Consider the following 14,248-nt stretch of genomic DNA (forward strand, 5'->3'; position numbering starts at 1 on the left):
AAGGTCTTGCCTGTGGACTATTCTGAATGCCTTTTCCAATCTCGTAATTTTCTGCACCTGATTGTCCAGCATACGACATGTTTACACCTCACTAAATGGCCAAACTCCCCACACGGGGCCGTGGTATCGACACTTGGCGACAGCACCCGTGAGAGTGCAGTTTGTCTGAAGAGGTGGGTGAGCCCGCTTTTGGTCGACGGCACTGCCACTGGGTCCCTCCTAGTACAATAAAGTGTCTCTGGCGGTGGTGGTGCGCACCCAACGTCAGACACACCGTTGTAATATGAGGGGCCCTGGGCCTGTACCGCCGGCCACAAGACAGTTTCCCCCCACCCCAGCTCAAACAGTGCTCTACCACTTGCAAAATTATCTCACAGCTCCACCAATGTTTAGTCTATGCGCTGACATCCTTCAATGCCTGCCACTGACAATACCATTGTATTGACATTTTTGTTATGTTAGGCCTTCGATGCCTGTCTGTGGTCACTCCTTCCACTAGGCCTCCACTGACCACACCACTGCTGCCCGTGTACCCCTGTAACCAATTTAAAATTGCCTACAGCCATGTGTTATTATTTTAGGCCTTCGATGCCTGTCTGCGGTGACTCCTTCCACTAGACCTCCACTGACCACACCACTGCTGCCCGTGTACCCCTGGAACCAATTTAAAATTGCCTACAGCCATGTGTTATTATTTTAGGCCTTCAATGCCTGTCTGCGGTCACTCCTTCCACTAGGCCTCCACTGACCACACCACTGCTGCCCGTGTACCCCTGGAACCAATTTAAAATTACCTACAGCCATGTGTTATTATTTTAGGCCTTCGATGCCTGTCTGCGGTCACTCCTTCCACTAGGCCTCCACTGACCACACCACTGCTGCCCGTGTACCCCTGGAACCAATTTAAAATTGCCTACAGCCATGTGTTATTATTTTAGGCCTTCGATGCCTGTCTGCGGTCACTCCTTCCACTAGGCCTCCACTGACCACACCACTGCTGCCCGTGTACCCCTGTAACCAATTTAAAATTGCCTACAGCCATGTGTTATTATTTTAGGCCTTCGATGCCTGTCTGCGGTCACTCCTTCCACTAGGCCTCCACTGACCACACCACTGCTGCCCGTGTACCCCTGGAACCAATTTAAAATTGCCTACAGCCATGTGTTATTATTTTAGGCCTTCGATGCCTGTCTGCGGTCACTCCTTCCACTAGGCCTCAACTGACCACACCACTGCTGCCCGTGTACCCCTGGAACCAATTTAAAATTGCCTACAGCCATGTGTTATTATTTTAGGCCTTCGATGCCTGTCTGCGGTCACTCCTTCCACTAGGCCTTCACTGACCACACCACTGCTGCCCGTGTACCCCTGTAACCAATTTAAAATTGCCTACAGCCATGTGTTATTATTTTAGGCCTTCGATGCCTGTCTGCGGTGACTCCTTCCACTAGGCCTCCACTGACCACACCACTGCTGCCCGTGTACCCCTGGAACCAATTTAAAATTGCCTACAGCCATGTGTTATTATTTTAGGCCTTCGATGCCTGTCTGCGGTCACTCCTTCCACTAGGCCTCCACTGACCACACCACTGCTGCCCGTGTACCCCTGGAACCAATTTAAAATTGCCTACAGCCATGTGTTATTATTTTAGGCCTTCGATGCCTGTCTGCGGTGATTCCTTCCACTAGGCCTCCACTGACCACACCACTGCTGCCCGTGTACCCCTGGAACCAATTTAAAATTGCCTACAGCCATGTGTTATTATTTTAGGCCTTCGATGCCTGTCTGCGGTCACTCCTTCCACTAGGCCTCCACTGACCACACCACTGCTGCCCGTGTACCCCTGGAACCAACATCAGAAAATATAAAAATAAGTATTTTGCTTATAAAAAAGAAAATACTGGAGAGATATCAAATGCAGACATTTTAACATTAAAAACAAACACATACAACAAAAATCTGGTACAGTACTAAAAATGGCCACCAGCTACAATAACTTTCTCCTGCAAGTAGTTAACTGAAAGGTTTTTTCAATTTTAAACACAGATATGGCATCCACCGAGTGTTGTCCTGTCGCGTCTTCTTTATATTATTGCCAAGAAGATGCAAAACAATGAAAATAATAAAATCATTATTTACCAAAAAAATAGAGTAAGTCAAAACCACATTGCAAATAAACATTCATTACAAATAAAGAAGCAGGGCGCGTCCGAGGGTGAGTATATACCTAATAAGAATATAATCACCCTCAGACGCGCCCTGCTTCTTTCCGACAGCCTTCCTTCCTAAGAATCAGCCCTTCCGTGGTGTAGAGAGAGGGTTTGTTACACTCCAAGGTGTTCCCCAGGTTGCCTTTCCTGAGCTTCGATCTTCATGCTCTCGTTTAGTAGTTGTCGGAAAGTAGGCTGCATTAGGCCTACAAATTGGGTATGGGGTGGAGAGAGATGGTGTGTTACACTCCAAGGTGTTCCCCAGGTTTCCTCTCCATTGCTTCGATCTTCCGGCTCTCGTTTAGTAGTTGTTGGAAACTACGCTGCATTAGGCCTACAAATTGGGTATGGGGTGTAGAGAGATGGTGTGTTCCACTCCAAGGTGTTCCCCAGGTTTCCTCTCCATTGCTTCGATCTTCCGGCTCTCGTTTAGTAGTTGTTGGAAACTACGCTGCATTAGGCCTACAAATTGGGTATGGGGTGTAGAGAGATGGTGTGTTACACTCCAAGGTGTTCCCCAGGTTTCCTCTCCATTGCTTCGATCTTCCGGCTCTCGTTTAGTAGTTGTTGGAAACTACGCTGCATTAGGCCTACAAATTGGGTATGGGGTGTAGATAGATGGTGTGTTACACTCCAAGGTGTTCCCCAGGTTTCCTCTCCATTGCTTCGATCTTCCGGCTCTCGTTTAGTAGTTGTTGGAAACTACGCTGCATTGGGCCTACAAATTGGGTATGGGGTGTAGAGAGATGGTGTGTTCCACTCCAAGGTGTTCTCCAGGTTGCCTTTCCTGAGCTTCGATCTTCCGGCTCTCGTTTAGTAGTTGTTGGAAACTACGCTGCATTAGGCCTACAAATTGGGTATGGGGTGTAGAGAGATGGTGTGTTACACTCCAAGGTGTTCCCCAGGTTTCCTCTCCATTGCTTCGATCTTCCAGCTCTCGTTTAGTAGTTGTTGGAAACTACGCTGCATGAGGCCTACAAATTGGGTATGGGGTGTAGAGAGATGGTGTGTTCCACTGTAGAGAGATGGTGTGTTCCACTCCAAGGTGTTCCCCAGGTTTCCTCGCCAATGCTTCGATCATCATGCTCTCGTTTAGTAGTTGTTGGAAACTACGCTGCATTAGGCCTACAAATTGGGTATGGGGTGTAGAGAGATGGTGTGTTCCACTCCAAGGTGTTCTCCAGGTTGCCTTTCCTGAACTTCTATCTTCAGGCTCTCATTAAATTGTGGTTAAATGGAACAACTGCATTTGGCGTACTAGTTGGTTTGGGGCCTACTATCGGTGTCTGCCGCTCCTTGCTGTTCTCCTGGTTTCCTGTCCTGAAATTCCGTTTTCAGGCGCTCGTTAAGTAGTTGTTAATGTTAGACTGCATTTGGCCTACTAGTTGGGTTGGGGCCTACTATCGGTGTCTGCCACTCCTTGCTGTTCTCCTCCACTGAACAAAGCTGTGCCGCCTGTTTACTACTGTTGCCAATTTTGAACTGCATTTCGACTACTTACTGATTTGGGCCTACTCTCTGTGTCAGCCTCTCATTCCAGTTGTCCTCCACTGCAATGCCCCCTGATTAGTCCTGTGTTACCAATTTTGAACTGCATTTAGCCCACTTTATTCTTTGGGCCTATATCTGTGTTTCCTCCTCATCCTGCCCATTGCCCAGCCAGTGATAGATGAGTCTGCTGGTACATTGACCCATAACGCAACATTTCCCGTGCACGCTACACTGCAAGATTGTGACCCTGCTGAAAGTCAGGTCCCCCTTCCCGCATACCATACCACCTTACACGGGGACAAACAGGAAGGTGCAGATGAAAGTGCAGGTTCCTTCATCAGGTGGGGGGAGGAATACTAGTTGGCGACGTCACTGGCACAGGGCCTCTCATGGTACGCAAAAGTGTTGCTGCCGGTGGGAGGCGCCCCCGCCGTGCAAACACACCGCTGTACTTTGAGGGGCCCTGTGCCAGTGCCAATGCCAACGAGTGGGCCCCCCCTGCTTGCTCAGGTTCACAGCACTTGCAAAGTTGAAATACTTACCTCTCCCTGCTCCACTGCCGTGACGTGGTCCAGATTTCCTGGGCCCACTAATTACTTGAACCAGCCCTACCCACCACAACTTTAGCCAAATGACCCCCAATTTCAAATGCCTTCCAATTATTATAAGGTAAATTACGCTTGACAAGCTTCATTAAGAAGAATGGATGGTTTTGACATTAAAATGGGCACTCTAGGTGTTTTCCTGGCCCCCACTCACTGCCGACTATGCTGCCCCATTGACTTGCATTGGGTTTCGTGTTTCGGTCGATCCGAAACACTTTACGTCCGACTTTACGTCATAATCGGCCGATTTCACTCGACCCGACTTTTGAGATAGTCGGGTTTCGCGAAACCCGGCTCGACTCTAAAAAGGTCAAGGTCGCTCAACTCTAATCGTAGCAAAAGTATTATACTTTTTGTGAAGAATAGTAATCATAATGGACACCTACTTAACACTTAAAGCGGATATTACAGGTGCTTCTCACAAAATTGAAATATCATCAAAAACTTAATTTGTTTCAGTTCTTCAATACAAAAAGTGAAACTCATAAATTATATTGAGCCATTACAAACTTGCAAACAGAGTGATCTATTTCAAGTGTTTATTTTTGTTAATGTTGCTGAAAATGGCTTATAGCCAGAGGCGTAGCTAGGGTTTCAACTTAGGGGGGGCGAAACACCTGAGTGGGCCCCTAACCAGCTAACCCTGATTACAACTACGGTTGCGCACTCTAATTGTGAATATAGTGGAACCTCAGAATATGACCGCGCTGTTATTGAAAATAAATCTATATGCAAAAACAAACATTGATTTTACTGCCATATTGTGACCATATAGTGGTAGATACCAGTTCTGCAGACCATATAAGAGATTACACTACAGTCATAGATGGTGACTTACAGCTGACGTTTTCTCTGATGGAGTCATTCACTTTCCCATCTTTTCCATCTGGCTCACACTGACATAACACATCTGACTCCTCACATTTCCTGCACTGTCCCCATCTTTCCCCAATCTGCACAAACTCCTCATCCTGCTGATATCCCAATACTGAGCCGCTGCTGCCTTATGTGTCCCTATTACTGCACCTACTGTGTGGTACAATAACAGCTCCTCTTACCGCCCCACATAATAATGCCACCACTGTGTGCCCCTTACATAGTAATAATGAATCCTTTGTGCTCTCTAGAGAGTAAAATTGCCTCCTAGAAAATATTAATGCCCTTTGCTAGTGCCCTCCACATTTTTGACCTAGAAAGTAATAATACCCCATATGCAACTTTGATGGTCACAATACTCTGAGTGCCCCTATAACAATAATGCTTAAGTGCCCACCTAACATTTAATAATGTCCCCTAAGTTCCCCATGTACTGCTCCATTATACACAGTATGGTGAGCTCAAAGCTTCCATATACACAGTATAAGGCCCCCACAGCTCCCGTATACACAGTATGATAATTCTACAACTCCCCGATACACTGTATGATGTTCCCACTGCTCCCCTATAGAAAGTATAAGCCCAATGCTCCCCTTTACACAGTATAACGCTGACAGAGCTCCACTATAGAAAGTATAATGACCCCCAGAGCTCCCCTATACACAGTGTAATGGGCCAACAGCTCTCATATGCACAATTTAATGCCTTCACAGTTCAGTATGCAGAGTATGGTGGGCCCACAGCTCCCTTATACACAGTATGATTGGCCAGCAGCTCCCGTATACACAGTATGATTGGCTCGCAGCTCCCTTATACACAGTATGATGGGCCAGCAGCTCCCGTATACACAGTATGATGGGGCCACAGCTTCCTTATACACAGTATGATGGGGCCACAGCTCCCTTATACACAGTATGATGGGTGTTATGATCCGGTGACCTTGGAGCTGCATGAGAACTTTCACTGGAGAAGATGGCCACTATACTGACCTCAATCCTGAACTTAACACCGCAACTAGAAGTAGCCGTGGAGTGTACCTAACACAACTAGACACCTTGTCACAGCCGGAGGACTAAATACCCCTAAAGATGGAAATTGGAATACTATCTTGCCTCAGAGAAAATCCCCAAAGGATAGACAGCCCCCCACAAATATTGGCGGTGAGTCGGAGAGGAAAAAACATACACAGGCAGAAAAACAGGATTTAGCACAGGAGGCCACTCTAGCTAGATAGGACAGGATAGGACAGAGTTCTGTGCGGTCAGTATTAAAACCCTTCAAAACATCCACAGCAGAATATACAAAAAACTTCCTACATCTAACTAAAAGATGTAGGAGCATAAATCTGCAACTCCAGTGAATCCTACAATCAGAGCAGGAATAAAACTGAAACAAGCACACAGCAGTGTGCCACAGATACAAAAACCAAACACTTATCTTTGCTGAATTTGGCAGCAAGCAGGAGAAGCCAGAAAGTGATCCAACACTTCACAAGGAACATTGACAACTGGCAAGGGCTAAAGGATCCTGCACACCTAAATATCCCAGTCAGAATTGTAATCATCCGATACACCTGGCCAGGACTGCGAGTCAGAGACAACTGCATTCCCACCTACAACCACTGGAGGGAACCCAAGAGCAGAATTCACAACAGATGGGCCCGCAGCTCCTTTATACACAGTATGATGGGTCCGCAGCTCCCCTATACACAGTATGATTGGCCCGCAGCTCCCCTATACACAGTATGATGGGCCCGCAGCTCCCTTATACACAGTATGATTGGCCTGCAGCTCCCTTATACACAGTTTGATTGGCCCGTAGCTCCCTTATACACAGTATGATTGGCCCGCAGCTCCCGTATACACAGTATGATGGGCCCGCAGCACCCTTGTACATAGTATGATGGGCCCGCAGCTCCCTTATGCACAATATGATGGGCCTGCAGCGCCCGATCATGATTTGGCAGTCTGCAGTCATATAGAGTGACTGCAGACATTTATTCCAAGCCTTTATCAACTTTATAGTAAAAAATTGCTTATTATTAAATTATTAAAGCACCTCTCTAGCAGGGTTTTTTTTCTACCGCTGGAATGGTGCTTTAAACGCACTATTTTGTGGCACTGCTGCAGTGCAGCGGCTCAAACTTGTGAGCGCAGCTTCTGACTGGCCAGAAGTGAGAAGCTATGTCACAAGCGCTCAATGTAAGACTATGAGAGTGAGGAACAGGCCAGAACGAGGCTCCCATAGACTTACATGATTAGTGACCTCTGCACCGCTCCATGAAACACTGCAGGAGATGGAGCCGAGGTGAAAACCGATGAAAACCCCTGAAGGTGAGTATTAGACAGAGGGCAGGGGACTTGGATTCTCAGCTCCGCTCCAGCAGTGAAATGAAAAAAAGATACTGGAGTGGTGCTGTAAATGTGATGCAGCTCTTGGTTACTGTATGGGGCTTCTTATACTAATACTCATGAAAGACCCAAGTGGTACGTATCAAAAGCCCCCTACCCCCCCAGACAGCAAATATTACATGTGATGGAGTACATATATTAAAATAACAAAACATGATATTCAGCCCCCAGTGCCTTGTCCCCCTCCCCTATTTTAGCCCCAACAATACCCCCATCACCTCACTTCCACCCCCTCAGTGCCCTGTCCTCACCTCACCCACAACACCCCCATGGTCTCATATTCACCCTCCAGTGGCCCGTCTCCCATCCCCCACAATACCCCCATGGTCTCACATTCACCCTCCAGTGCCCCGTCTCCCATCCCCCACAATACCCCCATGGTCTCACATTCACCCTCCAGTGCCGTCTTCCCTCCCCCACAATGCCCCATTGCCTCACATTCACCCCCCAGTGCCCTGTCTCCCCTCTCCCACAATACCCCCATGGTCTCACATTCACCCCCCAGTACCCTGTCTCCCCTCTCCCACAATACCCCCATGGTCTAAGATTCACCCCTCAGTACCCTGTCCTCCCTCACCTACTTTCAGCCCCTACAATACCCCAATGGTCTCACATTCACCCCCCAGTACCCTGTCTCCCCTCCCATACAATACCCCCATTGCCTCACATTCACCCCCAATGCCTTGTCTCCCTTCTCCCACAATACCCCCATGGTCTCACATTCACCCCCCAGTACCCTGTCTCCCCTCTCCCACAATACCCCCATGGTCTCACATTCACCTCCCATTACCCTGTCTCCCCTCTCCCACAATACCCTCATGGTCTCAAATTCACCCCCCAGTACCCTGTCTCCCCTCCCCCACAATACCCCCATTGCCTCACATTCACCCCCCAGTACCCTGTCTCCCCTCCCCCACAATACCCCCATTGCCTCACATTCACCCCCCAGTGCCCTGTCTCCCCTCCTCCACAATACCTCATGGTCTCACATTCAACCCCCAGTACCCTGTCCCCCTTCACCCACTTTCAGCACCCACAATACCCCAATGATCTCACATTCACCTCACAGAGACATACCTGAATTTAGTAAAGCTAATAAGTTCCATCCCCACTTACTGATGAAGTTTTCAGGCAAGACCAGGAAGTGTCTCTGTGTCAGTGAAATGGCACTAGGACCCAGCATGCACACTCTGCAGCCGGCCACTGTGCTAGCCAGGTTGCAGAGTATCCATCAGACGGGAGCAGACCTACTGCTTTGCTCCTATGCTGTGTTCTGCCTCGTCACAGAAGGGGCCTCGCCCTGGCTCCCAGTGGGCCCCTTCATGTGACAGGGCCCGGGGTGACGGCCCCCTCTGCCCCCCCCCCCCCATTAGCTATGCTACTGCTTATAGCCAATGAAAACCCAAAAGTCATTATCTCAGCAAATTAGAATAATTAACAAAAAACACTTGTAAAGGCTTCCTAAGAGTTTCAAAAGGTCCCTTAGTCTGTTTCAGTAGGCTCCACAATCATGGAGAAGACTGCTGACTTGACAGATGTCCAGAAGGAAGTCATTGACACACTCCACGAGGAAGGTTAGCCACAAAAGGTCATTACTAAAGAAGCTGGCTGTTCCCAAAAGTTATTATCTCAGCGAATAATTAACAAAAAACACTTGTGAAGGCTTCCTAAGAGTTTCAAAGGGTCCCTTAGTCTGTTTCAGTAGGCTCCACAATCATGGAGAAGACTGCTGACTTGACAGATGTCCAGAAGGAAGTCATTGACACACTCCACGAGGAAGGTTAGCCACAAAAGGTCATTGCTAAAGAAGCTGGCTGTTCACTGAGTGCTGTATCCAAGCATATTAATGGAAAGTTGAGTGGAAAGAAAAAGTGTGGTAGAAAAAGGTGCAAAAGCAACTGGGATAACCGCAGCCTTGAAAAGATTGTTAAGAAAAGGCCATTCAATAATTTGGGGGAGATTCACAAGGAATGGACTGCTGCTGTAGTCATTGCTTCAAGAGCCACCACACACAGATGTATCCAGGACATGGGTTAGAATTGTCACATTCCTTTTATCAAGCCACTCATGACCAATAGACAATGTCAGAAACGTCATATCTGGGCCAAGGAGAAAATGAACTGGACTGTTGCTCAGTGGTCCAAGGTTTTGATGAATATAAATTTTGCTTTACATTTTGAAATCAAGGTCCCAGATTTTGGAGGGTGGAGTGGAGTAGCACACAATCCACGCTGCTTGAGATCTAGTGTGAAGTTTCCACAGTTAGTGATGTTTTGGGAGCCATGTCGTCTGCTGGTGTAGGTCCACTGTGTTTTATCAAGACCAAAGTCAGAGCAGCCGTCTACCAGGAATTTATAGAGCACTTCATACTTCCCTCTGCTGCCAAGCATTTTGTAAATGGAAATTTCATTCTCCAGCAGGACTTGGCACCTGTCCACACTGCCAAAACTATCAATACCTGTTTAAAAATAACAGTATTACTGTGCTTGATTGGCCAGCAAACTCACCTGACCTTAAATCCATAGAGAATCTATGGGGCATTGTCAAGAGGAAGATGAGAGACACCAGACCCAACAATGCAGATGAGCTGAAGGCTGCTATCAAAGCAACCTGGGCTTCCATAACACCTCAGCAGTGCCACAGGCTGATCGTCTCCATGCAACGCCACATTGATACAGTAACTGATGCAAAACGTGCCCAGATCAAGTATTGAGTGCATTTACTGAACATACATTTCAATAGGCCAACATTTCAGATTTTTAAATCATTTTTCAAGCTGGTGATATAAAGTATTCTAATTTACCACTGGGTAAATCTGACAGGGAGAAGGACTTGGGGATCCTAGTTAATGATAAACTTACCTGGAGCAGCCAGTGCCAGGCAGCAGCTGCCAAGGCAAACAGGATCATGGGGTGCATTAAAAGAGGTCTGGATACACATGATGAGAGCATTATACTGCCTCTGTACAAATCCCTAGTTAGACCGCACATGGAGTACTGTGTCCAGTTTTGGGCACCGGTGCTCAGGAAGGATATAATGGAACTAGAGAGAGTACAAAGGAGGGCAACAAAATTAATAAAGGGGATGGGAGAACTACAATACCCAGATAGATTAGCAAAATTAGGATTATTTAGTCTAGAAAAAAGACGACTGAGGGGCGATCTAATAACCATGTATAAGTATATAAGGGGACAATACAAATATCTCGCTGAGGATCTGTTTATACCAAGGAAGGTGACTGGCACAAGGGGGCATTCTTTGCGTCTGGAGGAGAGAAGGTTTTTCCACCAACATAGAAGAGGATTCTTTACTGTTAGGGCAGTGAGAATCTGGAATTGCTTGCCTGAGGAGGTGGTGATGGCGAACTCAGTCGAGGGGTTCAAGAGAGGCCTGGATGTCTTCCTGGAGCAGAACAATATTGTATCATACAATTATTAGGTTCTGTAGAAGGACGTAGATCTGGGTATTTATTATGATGGAATATAGGCTGAACTGGATGGACAAATGTCTTTTTTCGGCCTTACTAACTATGTTACTATGTTACTATGTTACTGAAGTAATGACCTTTGGGTTTTCATTGGCTGTAAGCCATAATCATCAACACTAGCAGAAATAAACACTTGAAATAGATCACTTTGTAATGACTGTATATAAGACTGTATATGAGTTTCACTTTTTGTATTGAAGAACTGAAATAAATTAACTTTTTGATGATATTCTAATTTTGTGAGAGGCACCTGTATGTCTAGAAAAGTTTTTGCTACCCACTTACAGTACATACGTAGCATAACTGCGCTGGTAAATGCAGTAGACCTAATTTTTTATTCTGTGATGTCTGTGGATTTCCATAACACATTAGATTGTAATACGCAATAAGAACAGTTCAGTTCAGCTCCGCTGCATTTGGACGTAGTAAGATTTGACTTTATTCAGCTGTTTACTAAAAATGAGAAAAATCTACATAGTTTCAACATCTTAATCTTTGTCAGTCTAAAGGTTAAGTCACTCAGGTGGATTATGCAATATTTGCCCCAAAAATGAAATATTCTTATCTGCACCATTACCTATATACATATTTATGCTGTAAGTCAAACAAAGCAGAAAATCGAGTGAGTGAACAACCTTTTCCAATGCAAAGAATTTTCACATTAGCATTATGATGAGGAGAGAATTTCCTTTTGCAGGGACTGACAATCTTATCAGGTATAATAAACGGGAGTAAAGAAATCCTAGACAAACCCATTGTTCAAAGCTACTAATTTCTATAGAGTTTCTTTTACCAAGACAATGATCTAGCACACTCTGCAGGAGAAACGACGGATTAACTTCAAGCAGAGATTGGAGATATCAAAGAGTGGTCAGGTACTTACTACACTTCAAGTGAAAATGTTCACTATTCTTATACTGTTTTGATGTGTGTAATAGTTACATGGTGATAGTTGTCATAATTGGTCTGCACAAATATGATTGATATTGCCTTTAGAAGTAGAGACTTAAAGTGAATCAGTCAGCACAACTTTATAATGTAAAGTAAAGACATGTCTGTAATGGTGCTTTAATACTGATTACAATGATACCTTTGGTGAAGAAATACGCTTTGTTGTTCTTCTTTAATCATCATTTGAAGTTTTCTGCTAATTAGAGTTCGGTGCATTGGGGCCGGACTGTGCACTGGGTCTTCTCCTCCCTGTGTGTGATTCTGTGTGTGATTCCCTGCCCCCTCAGCTGCCTCCAGTCAGTGAATGACAAGCCTCATAGGTTTCACACCTCAGCAGTGACCTGTTATTCACTGACTGGAGACAGGTGAGGAGGTCGGGGAATCACAGAAAGGGAGGAGAAGACCCAGTGCACAGTTCAGACGCAGTGCACCGAAATTCAATTAGCAGAAAACTTCAAATAGTGATTAAAGTAGAACAACAAAGTGGATTTCTTCACAAAAGGTATCAATTTAAAGTGCCATTACAGCGATGTCTTTACTGTACATTACAAAAATAGATCCTGCTAACAGGTTCGCTTTAAACAGTATTTATCAACACTTCAGAAGTGGCCAGTTTTGATTTTACTTTATTCCTGTTGTTCCTCAGAGTTTTATGATTGGTTTTTTTAAATCCTACATATGGTTTCAGAGAAATATGCCTTTCTATTTCGTGTTGGCATCTATAGTCTTTATCAAAGGGGCGTTGCTCACCGGAATATACAGGGGGGTGTTTTTAGACAGCTCTGCATAATTGCTATGTTGATAAAGACTTAAAAAATTAGCACTAAGCTAAAAGGCCCATTTCTCTGAAAACATATAGTATAATTAAAAAGCTAAAAAAACAGGAGAGCAGATGGATTAAATAAGAGCAAATACTGGGCAGCTTTGTCCTGGTAATAGGGTCCACTTTAAGTATCAATGCAGGGTCATTAGCCAGTGCTAAAGAAGTTAAAGACATTCATGGTCTAGCTTATGGAAAGGTCATCAATCATTATTATATTAGAAACTCGGGATCCCCACCAATCAACTGTTATAAGCTCCCAACAGCTGGATATTTTCACAATGAATAGAGCTTGAATATACAATTTCATTCAATGTGTAGCAGCTGCTGCCAGGTCCTGCAGAACAGCTTCTATTCTACAGAAAAGCTTGTATTCTGCAGTGTCTGGCAGAACAGCTACACATTAAATAGAACTGCACATTCCATTCTGAAATATATGTTTCCCTGATACGCTCAGTTTTAATTCACCAATTGTTAGTAATATATAGTTTATAATATTTCTATAGTTAAAAGAATCTGTCAGCCTATGCAAGCTGTGCAAACCATGGGCAGCATGAATCAGAGATTGGCTCCTGCATTACAAATATCTGCATTTTACGCTGGTTCATAGCTCCCATGATTCAGACAGCATGATAGCTTCTCTTTAAATAGACAATTATATTTTTGTATAGTGTATTAGCAGGTTGTTCAGAACATATAGTTTTACCTTTGCTCCTAGCTCATTGTATTGAAGCTTTAAAGCCGTGAGTCTTTCGTCCAAATCCTTTGGGTTTTCTGTTTGCTGTTTTTGCACAATTTGTCGTCCTGTTTTTATCACTGTTTCCACTTCAGATTTAACCTCACTTAAAATTTTGTAGAGTTTCTGTGGAAAGATACCAAGAATTTTTTAAAGAATTCCCAAATTGTTAGAGAACAGCTTCCCATAAAACTCTTGATTGTTAATGAGTAAGAGTAAAAATGATACAACCATTCCTAACGTGGTTGTCAAAACCTGTATAAAATGCACTTCATTTTTTATTTTTTCTAATATGTTAGTGCTCAGGTGATAAACTATCAAATGCATTTCATGGTCAGGATCATAGACAGCATTTAAACATATTCACCTGCCTCATATATTTTCAACCTCATCCGAGGTTATGGAATCTACATTTATGGACGCCGTATAAAATTCAATAAAAAAGGGGAGAAGCCAGCGCTGCTTATGGTCAGAACGCAATACATAAAGTGTATATGCACATACTAATTTCTAACTATTTCAAAATGAGACATTTAGCAAACAATTGATCAATTCTTTGAGCCACCCCACCATGCCAAGGCATTCTCATAATAGGGCAGTCCTACTCTACATTTTTTATATTCGCTGTGCCATTACAGCCTTTTAAATGTATTGAAAGCA

General features: G+C 44.8%; 1 protein-coding gene across 1 annotated transcript in view; it reads right to left on the minus strand.

Moving 5' to 3' along the window:
• The window catches only part of DMD (dystrophin), a 4,179,683-nt gene that overhangs the window by 2,386,366 nt on the left and 1,779,069 nt on the right, over positions 1 to 14,248 (minus strand). The window contains exon 33 of the mRNA XM_069757653.1: positions 13,559 to 13,714. Within this exon, the coding sequence (XP_069613754.1) occupies positions 13,559 to 13,714 (156 nt within the window). The remainder of the gene's footprint in view (positions 1 to 13,558; positions 13,715 to 14,248) is intronic.

The sequence above is a fragment of the Ranitomeya imitator genome, chromosome 3 (genome assembly GCF_032444005.1).
Source record: "Ranitomeya imitator isolate aRanImi1 chromosome 3, aRanImi1.pri, whole genome shotgun sequence".
Taxonomy (NCBI): Eukaryota; Metazoa; Chordata; class Amphibia; order Anura; family Dendrobatidae; genus Ranitomeya; species Ranitomeya imitator.